A 13,546-nucleotide genomic window follows, 5' to 3' on the forward strand; every position below is an offset into this window, starting at 1 on the left:
ATCAACTATTATGTTTCATAAACAATAGATTTTGACTTAATCTTTTTTTACCACTTAGTAAAAAAAAATCTAACACAACTGCTTGCTGAGGGTAATTTGCTTTCTATATCCCTGGAAAGGATCTTATATGGGTGTGAAATGTTTTTTGGGTCATTTTTGCAGAAGAGATCCATTCTTTTTTTTTTTAATTTTTATTTTTTTAATATAAATATTCTATCTTCCCTTAAACAGTGTGTCTATGAATAACCATCAAGATTTACAACAGCATTCATTACTTCGATATTAATTCTCTGATCTTACAATTGTAATATTGAACATAGTAAACATATTCATTTTTCCATCTTAACATATCTTCTAATAAGAATCTAATAATAATATTAAGCATAATAATCCTAATAACCCTAATAGTAACAATCGTCATATTGTTTACACTTCTATTTTATGATATTTTCTACTTTAATCTCCTTCTTTTATTTCCAACTTCCATTTTTATTCTCTAACCATTGATAAAATAGTTCCCGTATTGTATAATGTTCAGTTTGTTCTCTCTCCTTAATTGCAAGCGTTAATCTGTTCATTTCTGCACATTCTAATATTTTCAATTTTTTTTAACGTTTTGAAAACCTGCCCCTCCTCACCCCTCAGTTCTGATGCTCAAGATAAATGAGCTCGGTATGTATGGTTTTTAAATCTATGCCAATGTTTTTCAAACTTGAGGTGGACTTGAACTCCCAGAATTATGGCTGGAGAATTCTGGGAGTTGAAGTCCACTCCTCTTAAAATTGCTAAATTTGGGGGGGGGCACAACCCTAATCTATGCCTTTAGTGTGTTATTTACCTTAACAGATTAACAGAGTTCGAAGGGACCCCTTATAGGTCATCTAGTCCAACCCGCCGTCAAGCAGGAGACCCTACACCATTTCTGACAAATGGCAGTCCAGTCTTTTCTTGAAAGTCTCAAGTGATGAAGCTCCCACAACTTCTGAAGGCAACTTCTGTTCCACGGGTTGATTGTTCTCACTGTCAGAAAGTTCCTCCTCATTTCTAGGTTGAATCTCTCCTTGGTCAGTTCCCATCCATTATTCCTTATCTGGCCTTCAGGTGCTTTGGAAAAAAGCTTATTTTAATAGAATAGAATAGAATAGAATAGAATAGAATAGAATAGAATAGAATAGAATAGAATAGAATAGAATTTTTTATTGGCCAAATGTGATTGGACGCACAAGGAATTTGTCTTGGTGCATATGCTCTTCAGTGTACATAAAAGAAAAGATTTATATAAATAAAATAAATAAATAATAAAATAATTTAATAAAATCAATAAATAAAAAATATTTATTTGCTTTGTTTATGAATCTCAAGTTTAAGCACTATTCTGCTCACCCTTATTAAATAAAAGCATTGAATTTAAAGGACTTTAACTTACAATAGCCCATCCCTCACTCTCCCGATTGGCTAAATCTCCCAGCCAATCGCTGATCAACTTTCTCTTCCCGCCACCGCCCGCGCCAGCTTTCAAAAGCAATAGAGCGGCGCGAGGCAACCGAACTTGCTTGAGGGTGGGGGAAGCAGACAATGCGAAAGTCCCGCCTTTCCCTGCTCCTCAACGCAAAACCCGACAGGATGACGTCTCGTCTCATTGGGTGGGTACGTCGTCCATAAGCACAGACCCCGCCCCGAAGGAACAGAGGGGTTCGGTTGTCACACGGAAGGAGAGGAAAACAGGGCCCTCGAGCGGGGATGCGAAGCGCCGAGGAGAAGGTGAGGCAGCCGGGCTGCTGTTCAAGGCGGGGGCGTGTGGGGCGGGCGGGGAGTGAGGCCCGGCTCCTGGGGGACGTGGACGGCTGGGCCCCTGTGGAAAGGCCCCGGGTGACGGTTACCGGTGGTTGCTATGGAAACGAGGCCTCCGACTCCCCCTTCGCAGCGTTTTTCTTTCTCCCGCGGCGCTTCGTGGTTTCCTTGACGACCCATCTTCGGAGAAAAAACTTTTTAAAAAATTCCACGCAGGCAGTTTTTCGTAAAAAAAAAAAAGTTTCCGCACACAGGCCGGTTCCTCACTGCGGACTAGAACCATGACTGTCGTGAGGACAGCGCATGCGCTTTCCGAAATTGGGAGCTGCGTGGTGGTGGAGAGTGGGTGGGTGGGGGGAGCGTGGATTCTCTCCTGTAGATGCTCGCAGACGTGGCCGTAGTAAAAAAAAAAAAGGGGGGGGTGTCAGTTATTGATCTGGGAGGATTAGATATTATGGGTTAGGTGGCTACCAGGCAGATGTTTCAGCCTGGATTTGGCCTTTTTTTATTAGAATTAATTAGAATTCTTGGCCAAGTGGGATTAGATAGGCAAGGAATTTGTCTTTGGTGCATAAATTCTCATTGTACATAAAAGCTGTAAGTGATGAATTATGATCATAGCCATCATAAAAATACATTCATCATGAATCATAAGACACAACACTTAGTGATAGTCTCAGGATACAGGGTAGGGTAGGGTAGGGTAGGGTAGGGTAGGGTAGGGTAGGGTAGGGTAGGGTAGGGTAGGGTAGGGTAGGGTAGGGTAGGGTAGGGTAGGGTAGGGTAGGGTAGGGTAGGGTAGGGTAGGGTAGGGTAGGGTAGGGTAGGGTAGGGTAGGGTAGGGTAGGGTAGGGTAGGGTAGGGTAGGGTAGGGTAGGGTAGGGTAGGGTAGGGTAGGGTAGGGTAGGGTAGGGTAGGGTAGGGTAGGGTAGGGTAGGGTAGGGTAGGGTAGGGTAGGGTAGGGTAGGGTAGGGTAGGGTAGGGTAGGGTAGGGTAGGGTAGGGTAGGGTAGGGTAGGGTAGGGTAGGGTAGGGTAGGGTAGGGTAGGGTAGAATTCTTTATTGGCCAAGTGTGATTGGACACACAAGGAATTTGTCTTGGTGCATACGCTCTCAGTGTACATAAAAAGACAAGATACATTCGTCAAGAATCATAAGGTACAACACTTAATGATAGTCCTAGGGAACAAATAAGCAATCAGGAAACAATATCAATATAAATCATAAGGATACAAGCAACAAAGTTACAGTCATACAGTCATAAGTGGAAGGAGATGGGTGGTGGGAATGATGAGAAGATTAATAGTATCGCAGACTTAGTAAATAGTTTTGACAGTGTTGAGGGAATTATTTGTTTAGCAGAGTGATGGCGTTTGGGAAAAAAACTGTCCTTGTGTCTAGTTGTCTTGGTGTGCAGTGCTCTATAGCGTCGTTTTGAGGGTAGGAGTTGAAACAGTTTATGTCCAGGATGTGAGGGGTCTGTAAATATTTTCACAGCCCTCTTTTTGACTCGTGCGGTATACAGGTCCTCAATGGAAGGCAGGACCTTCCATTGAATAAGCAATGTAAATCCTACTAGGAAACTAAATAAAACAATATAAATTGTAGAGATACAAGCAAAAAAGTCATAAGTAGAGAAGGAGATAGGTAATAGGAAAGGTGAGAAGAATACAGGAATAGTAGTACAGCCTTACTCAGCAGTTTTGACAGTGTTGTGGGAATAAGCTATTTAGCAGAGTTTGTTGTTTGTGTGCATGCAAGGATAGCGATAGATCATGATCATAGTCACTGTAAAAATACATTCATCCTAAAACATTAGATGCAACACTTGGTGATAGTCATGGATACTAAATTATCCACCTGTTGAGTCCTTTCCAAAGATCTGGGATAAGCAGTGTTTGGATAGAAGCTGCTCTGAATAGATTTGCCTTTTGAAGTTGACAGATGGTGATTTTGTCAATGCCAAGTGATGCTCCAGATGTTTTGGAATTGCACCCACGGTGCCTGTTACCATTGAGGCTATCTTTGCATACGTATGTATTTATGTATTTATATTTTATTGTATTGCATATCTTTGTATTTATGATGACACTGATCATGATTTATCACATATTGCTTGTGTGTACACTGACAGCTTATGCACCGAAGACAAATTCCTTGTGTGTCCAACCACACTTGGCTAATAAAGAATCCTATTCTATTCCTATTTCTATTCTATTCCCACAATTGTTCCATTTCTATTTGAAGGTCATTGTATTTTATGTCCTTCTCCAGTTCTTTTTCTTCTATTCTGACCATTGTTGATTGCACAGTCAGCCAGATATATTATTAATAAAGGAAAATATTTGTAGCTCAGGGTTGAAAGGTTAACTTCAGTCCAACAATCGAGTCAGCAATACCCAATTAAGAAACAGAGAAAGGCAAGACACCAGAATATATAAACTGACAGCAAACAGCACTCCTTACTAGCACTGACATTACTAGTTTGGGTAATGAAACTTCTTCAAGAAAACAAGCAAGCTCAGAGAGCACCAAGGACCCCTTAGATACATTATGATGGTGGTATTATTATTATTATTATTATTATTATTATTATTATTATTATTATTATTATTATTATTATTATTATTATTATTATTATTATTATATGGGCTGCATTGTGAAATCGCAGCCCCCAGTTCTTTGGCTGGTGTTGGCCTTCATTTGCATGAAGTTCTTCTCAAGAATGAAGGATGTCCTAAGGTATCTGCATAGAATATGTGCGGATCCAAGCTGTGGTCTTTTGTTATTGACAGTTGGAAATTTATCACTTATTTATATAATTATTTAAACCCAATATATAATTAATTTTACCATATTTCTAATCCACCTCAATCCCAAAGAATTCTGGATGGGTGTGAAACATCTAAGAAAAAGCCCAACCCCCCATAATAATAAATGCCCACTGTTACGAGTTAGAATAGGCTACTGTTACTGTTCTCAAGCTGCATCTGAAGGAGATCCACTGAACAGAGTTGGTTTGGCAGCTTTCTTGATTTAATTTTACAAGATTCTAGTTTTTAGCCTCTTCTATGCATTCTAAGTAAGCCAGAAGGATTCGGTTAACCTTCTGTGCCTTGATACAAGAAATTGTACTTGTATTTTATTTCACAAATTAGGTAATAACATATGCCACTTATAAGCCACTAAAACTGGTTATTGATATATAAATAAGTGATCGATGAATTGGGAAGGGGCAATCTTGTAAATAGCTCCTATTTTTCAATAAGTGTGACTTGACGCAGGTGGTAATACCTGTACAGTATCTGCCTGCACAAATTTCCTATACAAAGTACCCTGAAAACCAAGAGCTCAGTGATTAAAAGTTGTAGGAAACAAAGTAAGAGTTACAAAATATTTGTGGACTGAAATGTTACATTGGATTTGGCATTTTTTTTTAACAAAGCCTTATACGCAGAGGTGGTATTCAGCAAGTTCTGACCAGTTCTGAAGAACTGGTAACGGAAATTTTGAGTAGTTCAGAGAACCGGTAAATAACACCTCTGACTGACCCCGCCCCCATCTATTCTCTGCCCCCCCCCCAGTCCTAGCTGATTGGGAGGAAATGGGGATTTTGCAGTAACCTTTTCCTGGAGTGGGGTGGGAATGAAGATTTTACAGTATCCTTCCCCTTCCATGCCCACCAAGCCACATCCTCAGAACCGGTAGTAAAAAAATTTGAATCCCACCACTGCTTATACGTTAATTAATTGCACATGGAATTTTAAAATAGCTATTTTTCCCAGGTGGCCCAAGAAACAAGCTGGGAACAATGTCGCTGGATTTTGACAGTGCAGCTTTACAGATGCAACATGAAGAGGACGAATATGACCAAGAGGATTACGCTAGGGAGCAAGAGGTAAGAACTACCTGTTGGCAAAACTTGTCGGAAGTGTTAGTAATCCTGCCTGCTTTCAAATCTTTGCCTGCTATAATTTCACTTGGATTCAGTTCAGAGAAGTTGGACATCACTTATTTCTGGAAGCTTTCACCAGCTACTTTTTCATTAAAGCTAATGCTGTCTTGGAAAGATAGCGTTTCTGTGACATCATAATCTGCTTGAATTTACTCTTCGGTTTCTCATGATGTCAGCCTTATTGGAGCTGCTCCTTTAAAATCTGAATAAAAATCCCTTGCTCATTTCTTCTGACTAAAGCTTCTGTACATCTCCAGGTTATCTGCTGTTGCAACAAACTGAATTATGCCTCTTGTCTGGAGTATTTAGTAATGTGGGTAGCATGGAGACATGTATGGTGTTTTATGCAGTAGTTCAATACGAGTATCTTAAGTTTTAATTTTATTCTCTGAAAGCTAGGGCTGGGGAAATGTCTCTTGTTAAGCATTTTGCTGCATCTCAGGGATTCCTTTTAGAATTTTATATTTTTGGTACAGGACATTAGAAAGATTAATATATCACAGAAAGGCCTGAAGATACATTTGTTTTATTTTAGCAAAGCTGTTTGAAATAGATTTGGTCCCAGAGAATTATGGAGTGGTATAATAGCTGATGTAATTGTTATAAAGTTGAATTTTTCCCCCTTCTTACTTCATTATAATTAGTATATAAAAGTAAAGGCTAATACAGATAGGGCAGGACTTTGGATGTTTCCCTCATTGTGTCGAGTTTAATTGTGTTAGTGTGAAATAAGATTTATTTGAAAGTAATTAGAAAAGTCTGATTTTCCTGCTAATTTTGGTGCCAGGAGTTATCCAGGTTTTGATAACAGGAACTTTAACGTTTATTACTCTAGTTTGTCCTCATCTTATTTCTAGGCTGTTTCTTTTCCCCAAGTTAATAAACACATTAAAGGCTCCATCAGAAAGAAACATGGTAGATTATGATCTGATAACCGCTTATATTATTATATACAGTTTTCTAGTAATGTTGTGAGAAAAAGAAAATGTACTGCACAGATGTATTAGTTGAAATCCATTCTATGTACCAAAATCTCACAGAAGGTTTAGAAGAACAGGTATATTCTATTCAGGACTCTTTGCACCAAGTAAGTTGAGAAGGGTTTTTTTGAAAATGTATTTAATTTGCTCAAAATAAACTGAATAGCAAATAGCTAAAATGGAGGGAACTCCGGTGGGAATATAGTATAAGATGGTCCTTGACTTATGATCACAATTGGGCCCAAATTTTCTGTTGCTAAGCAAGCCAGTTGTTAGGTGAGTTTTGTCCCGTTTTGTACCCTTTCTTGCCACGGTTGTTAAATGAATCACTGCAGTTGTTAAGTTGGTAACATGGTTGTTAAGTGAATCCGGCTTCCCTACTTACTTTGCTTGTCAGAAGGTCACAAAAGGAGATTGCATGACTCCGGGACACTGCAGCCGTCATAAATATGAGTGAGTTGCCAAAGGGGCTGAATTTTGATCACATGACCAGGGAGATGCTACAATGGCCATGTGAAAAACGGTCATAAGTCACTTTTTTTAGTGCCGTTGTAACTTTGAATGGTCACTAAATGAACTGTAGGTCAAGGACATTGTACATGAACAAGCTGTTGCCTTTCCTCCCAAAAGACTAATCCTGCACAGATTTGGTACTATTTCCATTCTACCTTCTGTTTAAAAAGTGTAAGTTGAATATTAACATCTACTCCAAATTTGAGAGAAAGACAGTCTCTCACAACAATACCATGGTTTTAATACCTGCCACGATATTACTCACAAACTGAACAGTGTGTTTGTTTGAAGTTTATCTGCAGCCAAAGACCAGTGATTAAAAATACATTGAAGTGCATTAATTGCAGTTTTCTCACAATGCCTGAGCTGAACAGTATTTGGATGTGTGAGACAGATAGCTGCTATGTGGTTGAGAAGGGGGATCAGCACCACTGGGGAAGGGAAAGCTCACACACAAGAATTAAGATTGGCTCACTCTAGTCTTCTTGACTGTTTCTGAGAATGAAATAGTTAATCAGAGGTACTTTAATTGCATATCCTGGCTCATAGCAATAGCACTTAGAGCCAGCGCTGTCTGAAGACGTCTCTGTGGTCATGTGGCCGGCATGACTAAACACCAGAGGTGAATGGAACGCTGTTACCTTTCCACCAAAAGTGGTCCCTATTTTTCTACTTGCATTTTTTATGGATTTGAACTGCTAGGTTGGCAGAAGCTGGTACAAGTAATGGGAGCTCGCCCTGTTACACGGCACTAGGGATTCGAACCACTGAACTGCTGACCTTTCGATTGACAAGCTCAGCATCTTAGCCAGTGAGCCACCGTGTCCCTTATAATCTCCTTTTTTAACCTTACCTATTTGTGCTCTCTAAGAAACATTTGTGGCAGAACAGCCAAATAGCAATTTTTAGACTGCCTTTGTAGCTACATTGTTAAGGTGGTTCTTTTAATGCAAAGTCCTCTGGTATTAAAGTCTAGAGAGTAGGCAAGATGTGTTTTAGTACGAGATATTTGTCCCTTATTCCCATATTTGTGTTTTCCTTTCAGCTACAACAGCTATTGACAGACCTTCCTCATGACATGCTAGAAGACAGCGGAGATCAGCTTTCTGACTACAGTGCACCTGAAGAACATGAGCAGTAAGAAACTTGTCCCTTGACACACACACACACACACACACACACACACACACACACCCTTCTTCCTCTGAAAAATGTAATTACAAAATTGCATTCAAATGGCACGTACACATTATCTTCTGAAATCTATCAGGAAAAATGTAGTTTTTGTGTGTGATGACATACAAACGAATGGGTTTCTAAACCTCCCTTTTTTCTGTATAGAGTGCATGAACCCTGGGATCAGGATGCTGCCAAATGGAATGATCGACCAGTTGCAACAAACCCACCAAGTGTGAGTTTTATTTGAATTGCTTTTGTAGAAGCTTAAAGGATCTCCTGGCTCATCCAGAATGAATATTAAAATATTGTTCTGTCTGATTTGTTAGAAACTGAATAGGGTGCTTTATCGTCTGTCTGTCTGTCTGTCTATCTATCTTGTATGCCATCATCATCTATCAGTCATCTAACATTTATCTATATCTATCTGTATCTTTATTTCTCTGCATCTCTCTACATCTATCAATATCTATCTATCTTCTGCCCTATCTATCTGTCTATCTATCTATCTATCTATCTATCTATCTATCTATCTATCTATCTATCTATCTATCTATCTATCTATCTATCTATCTCTCTTCTGTCCTTTCCTGTTTGTCTATATGTAACCTTTAACAGGGTGAAATGGTGCATCACAGGGCAACCAATTTTGAACCAAGGTACCACAAATGGGCTAATTTACAGAATGCGTCTGAAATCCAGGACCCATGACTCTCATAGAATTGAAATTTGGTAATTTTGTAAAACACTTCCTGCACTATATAGCCCAACATTGGCTATTGTCAAGGAAGATGCATCTCTGAATATAGCCCCAATTTTTGCAGTAAAAGCAGTATATTAGAAGCTCTGTCACTGCTGAAGGTATGGAGGAATCTGTTAAATTTCTGAAGTGATAGATAATACTGGTGGTTCTTTCTGAGGCTGCACCTGAGAGCTTTTATGCTGGTTGCTATCCTGGCAATTACTGAATAACAGAACTGGAAGGGGCCTTGGAGGTCTTCTAGTCCAACCTTCTACTCAGTTACGTTCATCTTCAACTGAAGGATCATGTAATAAACGAGTAAATTTAACATTTTATTAGTTCTTATTCCTTCTGTGTGTTCCCTCTTTTATTCACATGACTGGTATGTTAATACTAGTCACGTTATCTAACTGAGATAGTGTTCACTAGTAATCACTAAAACTGTTTATTCTCAGGATTATGGGCACGACCAGAATGTGTTTGTCGACCGCTTTGTGTATGACCAAGGACACACCCCAAGTGAAATGCGTGCGAGTGACTGGCCTGTCCATCATAACGAGGCTGAAGATAAAAGCATGTTTGAGATCTCTGACAGGGCCAGTGAAAACGGATCTGAAGATGTCTATCTTGGAGATGATTTCAAAGCCCCCAGCCATTACCCACAAAACGGGGTGTACACCTTGCCGCCCAATTTTCGAGCCTTCACAAATGGCCACCAGCAAGACTTCAGTAACCAGCATGGCATTGTAACAAACTTTGTTGATTCTCCCCAGGAACCCTTGAAGGTAGGATGATCTTTCATTATTTGGTTGTGTCCCGGTTTTCATATTGTAGTAATTAGAGTTCCGGAATTAAATTAAAATGGAATTATAACTTATGCGTTGTTCATTCATGACTTTTGAATACAAAATTAGAGCTTGTTTGAGAAAGAACGCATCCTGATTAGCTTGGGTAGGGCTTGAAACCCTGGTTTGTTGTTCCTGTTGATACTTCATCTGTTAATTACCAGGTTGTTCACCTCAGATTTTTTTTCTTTTATTTAAAAAAAAATGTAATTTTAAAAATAGGAAACTGACATGCTGCAGCTTCTGGCATCATGGTTATCTCCAAGAATGATTGTAGGCCCCAGTGGGCTTCATAAACTTTCTTAAATAAAGATCTCTGATTTTAGTAGCTTGTCTTGCTACGCAGAAAAACATTTTCATTTTTTGCAGAATGATTAATGAGCCGCTTGGGCATCCTATTTGAACTCTGCTATACTTCTATCTATCTGTTTTTACTATGGGCATTGTGGAGAAAAAAAAATAGGTGGTCACTAGGAAATGATACTGACAGAATCATTTGACACAAGACAGGTGGCAAATAAATTTCATAATAAATAAATGGCACATAATCTTATCGGCTCTTTATAATTAAAATTAAACAAGTACATAGCACTTATAAATTGTGTTGTTAAAGTTGCAGTACGGTGGTTCAGAAACCAACAGCCAGTCTTTGGAGCCTTACAAAGTTGTGTATAAACCCTACCAGAAGAATGTTCAGAAAGCAGCCCCTATATCATCAGAGGCAGAAGCATTTGAAGAAATGCAACAAGAATTTCTGGGTACTGGTGAAAGTAAGTATATGCTTTTTATTATACGTGTTGATGCTAGTTGAATCCTAGTTTTTTGTTGAATCAGATAATTGATAAGAAGATTTTTTGTTAATCTCTTGTGAGTTTGGTAAAAAGGCTTTTCACGAGAAAGAACCTGGCAGCCTGTTTTTCCAAGCACCAAATTGCCAACAACTTATAATGCTTTGAGTCTCTAACCTGGAATAAATAACTGAATTTCTCACCTTTCTGCTACCTAAGTAAACCACAGTATATACCCTGTTTTCCCCAAAATAAGACATCCCCTGATAATAAGCCCAATCAGGCTTTTGCGTGCATGGCAATAAGGCCAAGTACTTATATCAGGGTTCATAAAAATATAAGACAGGGTCTTATTTTTGGGGAAACACGTTAATTTAAAAGAAGTACTGTATTTTTTGGACTATAAGACGCACCGGACTATAAGACGCAACTAGATTTAGAGGAGGAAAACAAGAAAAAAAGTTTTTTGCCTCTGCGCATCCCGTTTTCGCCAAAAATGGACCCATTTTTGGTCTGCAAAGTGCTTCTGGGGGCTGGGGAGGGTGAAAACGGGACGCACAGAGGGTTCGGGAGGCCAAAATGGGCCCGTATTCGGTCTATAAGACGCACAGTCATTTCCACCCACTTTTTTGGGGGGAGGGGGGAGGGCGTCTTTTAGTCCGAAAAATATGGTATCTAGCAAAGTTTGTCCAACAAGACTTACGTACTTCTGTCACGAAGAAATTCTTGCCCTCGGGTGATTTTATTGACTTGTGCATTTGGTTGAGAAAACCCTGTATATTGTATGCCTGACGTGCGGGAAACTTAATGTGAGTTGCAGGTTCTTCAGACAACATGCAGATTCTTCAGCTGCAGGTTCTGAATAAAGCAAAAGAAAGAACTTTAGGAGAACTTAATAACCAACTGGAAGAAAGAGCACAGCAGATTAGGTACCTGTCCCATCAGCTTGCAATTATGAAAGGTAAATATGTCCAAAAGATGAGCCTGCAGAAGTATACCTGGGCCATGTCAACTTCTGTTATATGATGTGTTAACAGAATAACAGTTGGAAGGGACCTTGGAGGTTTCTAGTCCATCCCCCTGCTTAAGCAGGAGACCCTAATCCAGAACAGATACAGGATGCTTCCCGTTTCCTTCACTTAATTTTGTTAAAATTAAACCCACTTGTTAACGGCCTTTATTAACTTAAACCCTCTTAAATTTTCTTGTCGTTGATTGATAAGAAACAATGTTTGAAATGTAGCAAATCTTGAGAGAAATAAGTAAGCCTTCCTTCCTGCTTATGCTAAACTTAAGACAAGTGGTTGTATGCACAGTTGATATTTTTTCCAAAACAATGCATAACAGGATACCCCAGCCCACCCCAGTGATTGAACGTGCTACTTTGTATGATCCACAGTGCAATATCCTCTGGTAATTTGGAGGAATTGCCTCCTAAACTAAATCTTAGGGGCGCTTGCTTGAGTACTGATATCTTTCTGGATTAAAGATGCTAGCTTGCTTGTTATATGTGGAACGTTTCTTCAAACTTAATTCACTAACTATTTTGGGTAATAAATAATAACATTTTCTAAAATGCCATAAATTTGAGATTAAAATCTCAGAATTCTGAAATAGGTGCTATTTCCTATAGTCTTCTATTTTAGGGTTTTTTTTCCCCCCCCTGAAAAGGGTATGTTGCAAATGTTAAAAAGTAACTGAACAGTAACGTAAATATTTTTTTTCCTTTTTTAAAGATGAAAAGGATGGCATGTATCTTAGCCTCCAAGAAAGTCAAAAGCTCTACCAAAATAGCAAGGAAAGGGAAGTTCAACTGGAAGGCCAAATAAAAGCTCTTGAAAGCCAAATTCAGACTCTGACAGCTAACGAGGAGCAGGTAAGGTAATACGTATGATCATGTAAGGGATTTGAAACTGCTTGCTAAATAATTCATTTAGGGGGTTACATGAAACAGTAAAAGATCAAAAATGCTAGGTGCAGAGCATTGTTACTCAAGCAAACCAAAGAGTACATTCTGTCTTCTGAAAAGCTGAACATGGAGATGAAATTATTGGAAATTGGAAAACCAACATGCATTGAGTTAAGGTATTATGTGGCTTGTTGATTTTATGTTGATTTAAGCTCAGCACGTTGTTAGGGACATAGCTATTGTGGTTAGCTAACCATTGTTTATAGCTTGGAGTGTTGCCCAGGCAGCAAACCATGCTTAACCATAACATTCATGACAGGTGAGTATAATTGTATTCAAACTTTGAGGTTGCGGCAATATAGTTGAATAATTTTCTCCCCCAACAATACTTGACCTATAGCCAAATTGGAGTAAAGACAATACAGATACCCCTTGCTTACTGACTGTTTTGTTTAACAACCATTCAAAGTTATCACGATATATATATACTGTATATATAGCTGTGAGAGGCCATGTTTTTAGACATTGTTTTTCCTTTGCGTTCTTTTTCTCAGCATGCTGTAAAAGAGATTTGCCACTAATGTATTTATCACTGTAGTTCTATTAATATCTTTATATTGATTGTACATCAAGAGTTTGCTTATATTATGTTAAAGGCGCCCAGGTTTCCATTTTGAATTAAATCCCATATCTTTATGAGCCATGGTGGTGCAGTGGTTAGAATGCAGTACTGCAGGCCAATTCTGCCAACTGTCAGCAGTTTGGTTCTCACCGGCTCAAAGTTGACTCAGCCTTCCATCCTTCCAGGATCGGTAAAATGAGGACCCAGATTGTTGGGGGCAATATGC

At 39.0% G+C, this 13,546-nt stretch overlaps 1 protein-coding gene across 3 annotated transcripts in view; it reads left to right on the forward strand.

The window, feature by feature from the left end:
- Positions 1 to 1,523: 1,523 nt before the first annotated feature.
- CEP152 (centrosomal protein 152) overlaps positions 1,524 to 13,546 on the forward strand; it is a 34,631-nt gene continuing 22,608 nt past the window's right edge. For 2 of the 3 annotated variants that reach the window (XR_015729725.1, XM_034434699.3), the window contains exons 1-7: positions 5,965 to 6,832; positions 8,284 to 8,375; positions 8,580 to 8,649; positions 9,612 to 9,941; positions 10,615 to 10,771; positions 11,610 to 11,750; positions 12,526 to 12,665. Coding sequence is in view for 2 of the 3 variants with exons in the window: in XM_034434699.3 (XP_034290590.2) it covers positions 6,731 to 6,832; positions 8,284 to 8,375; positions 8,580 to 8,649; positions 9,612 to 9,941; positions 10,615 to 10,771; positions 11,610 to 11,750; positions 12,526 to 12,665 (1,032 nt within the window). In the remaining variant the exon portion in view is untranslated. Of the gene's footprint in view, positions 1,762 to 5,575; positions 5,689 to 5,964; positions 6,833 to 8,283; positions 8,376 to 8,579; positions 8,650 to 9,611; positions 9,942 to 10,614; positions 10,772 to 11,609; positions 11,751 to 12,525; positions 12,666 to 13,546 lie in introns of those variants that run through there. The other variant, XM_034434700.2, reaches the window with a different exon arrangement.

The sequence above is a fragment of the Pantherophis guttatus genome, chromosome 13 (genome assembly GCF_059756535.1).
Source record: "Pantherophis guttatus breed Tessera chromosome 13, ASM5975653v1, whole genome shotgun sequence".
Lineage (NCBI taxonomy): Eukaryota > Metazoa > Chordata > Lepidosauria > Squamata > Colubridae > Pantherophis > Pantherophis guttatus.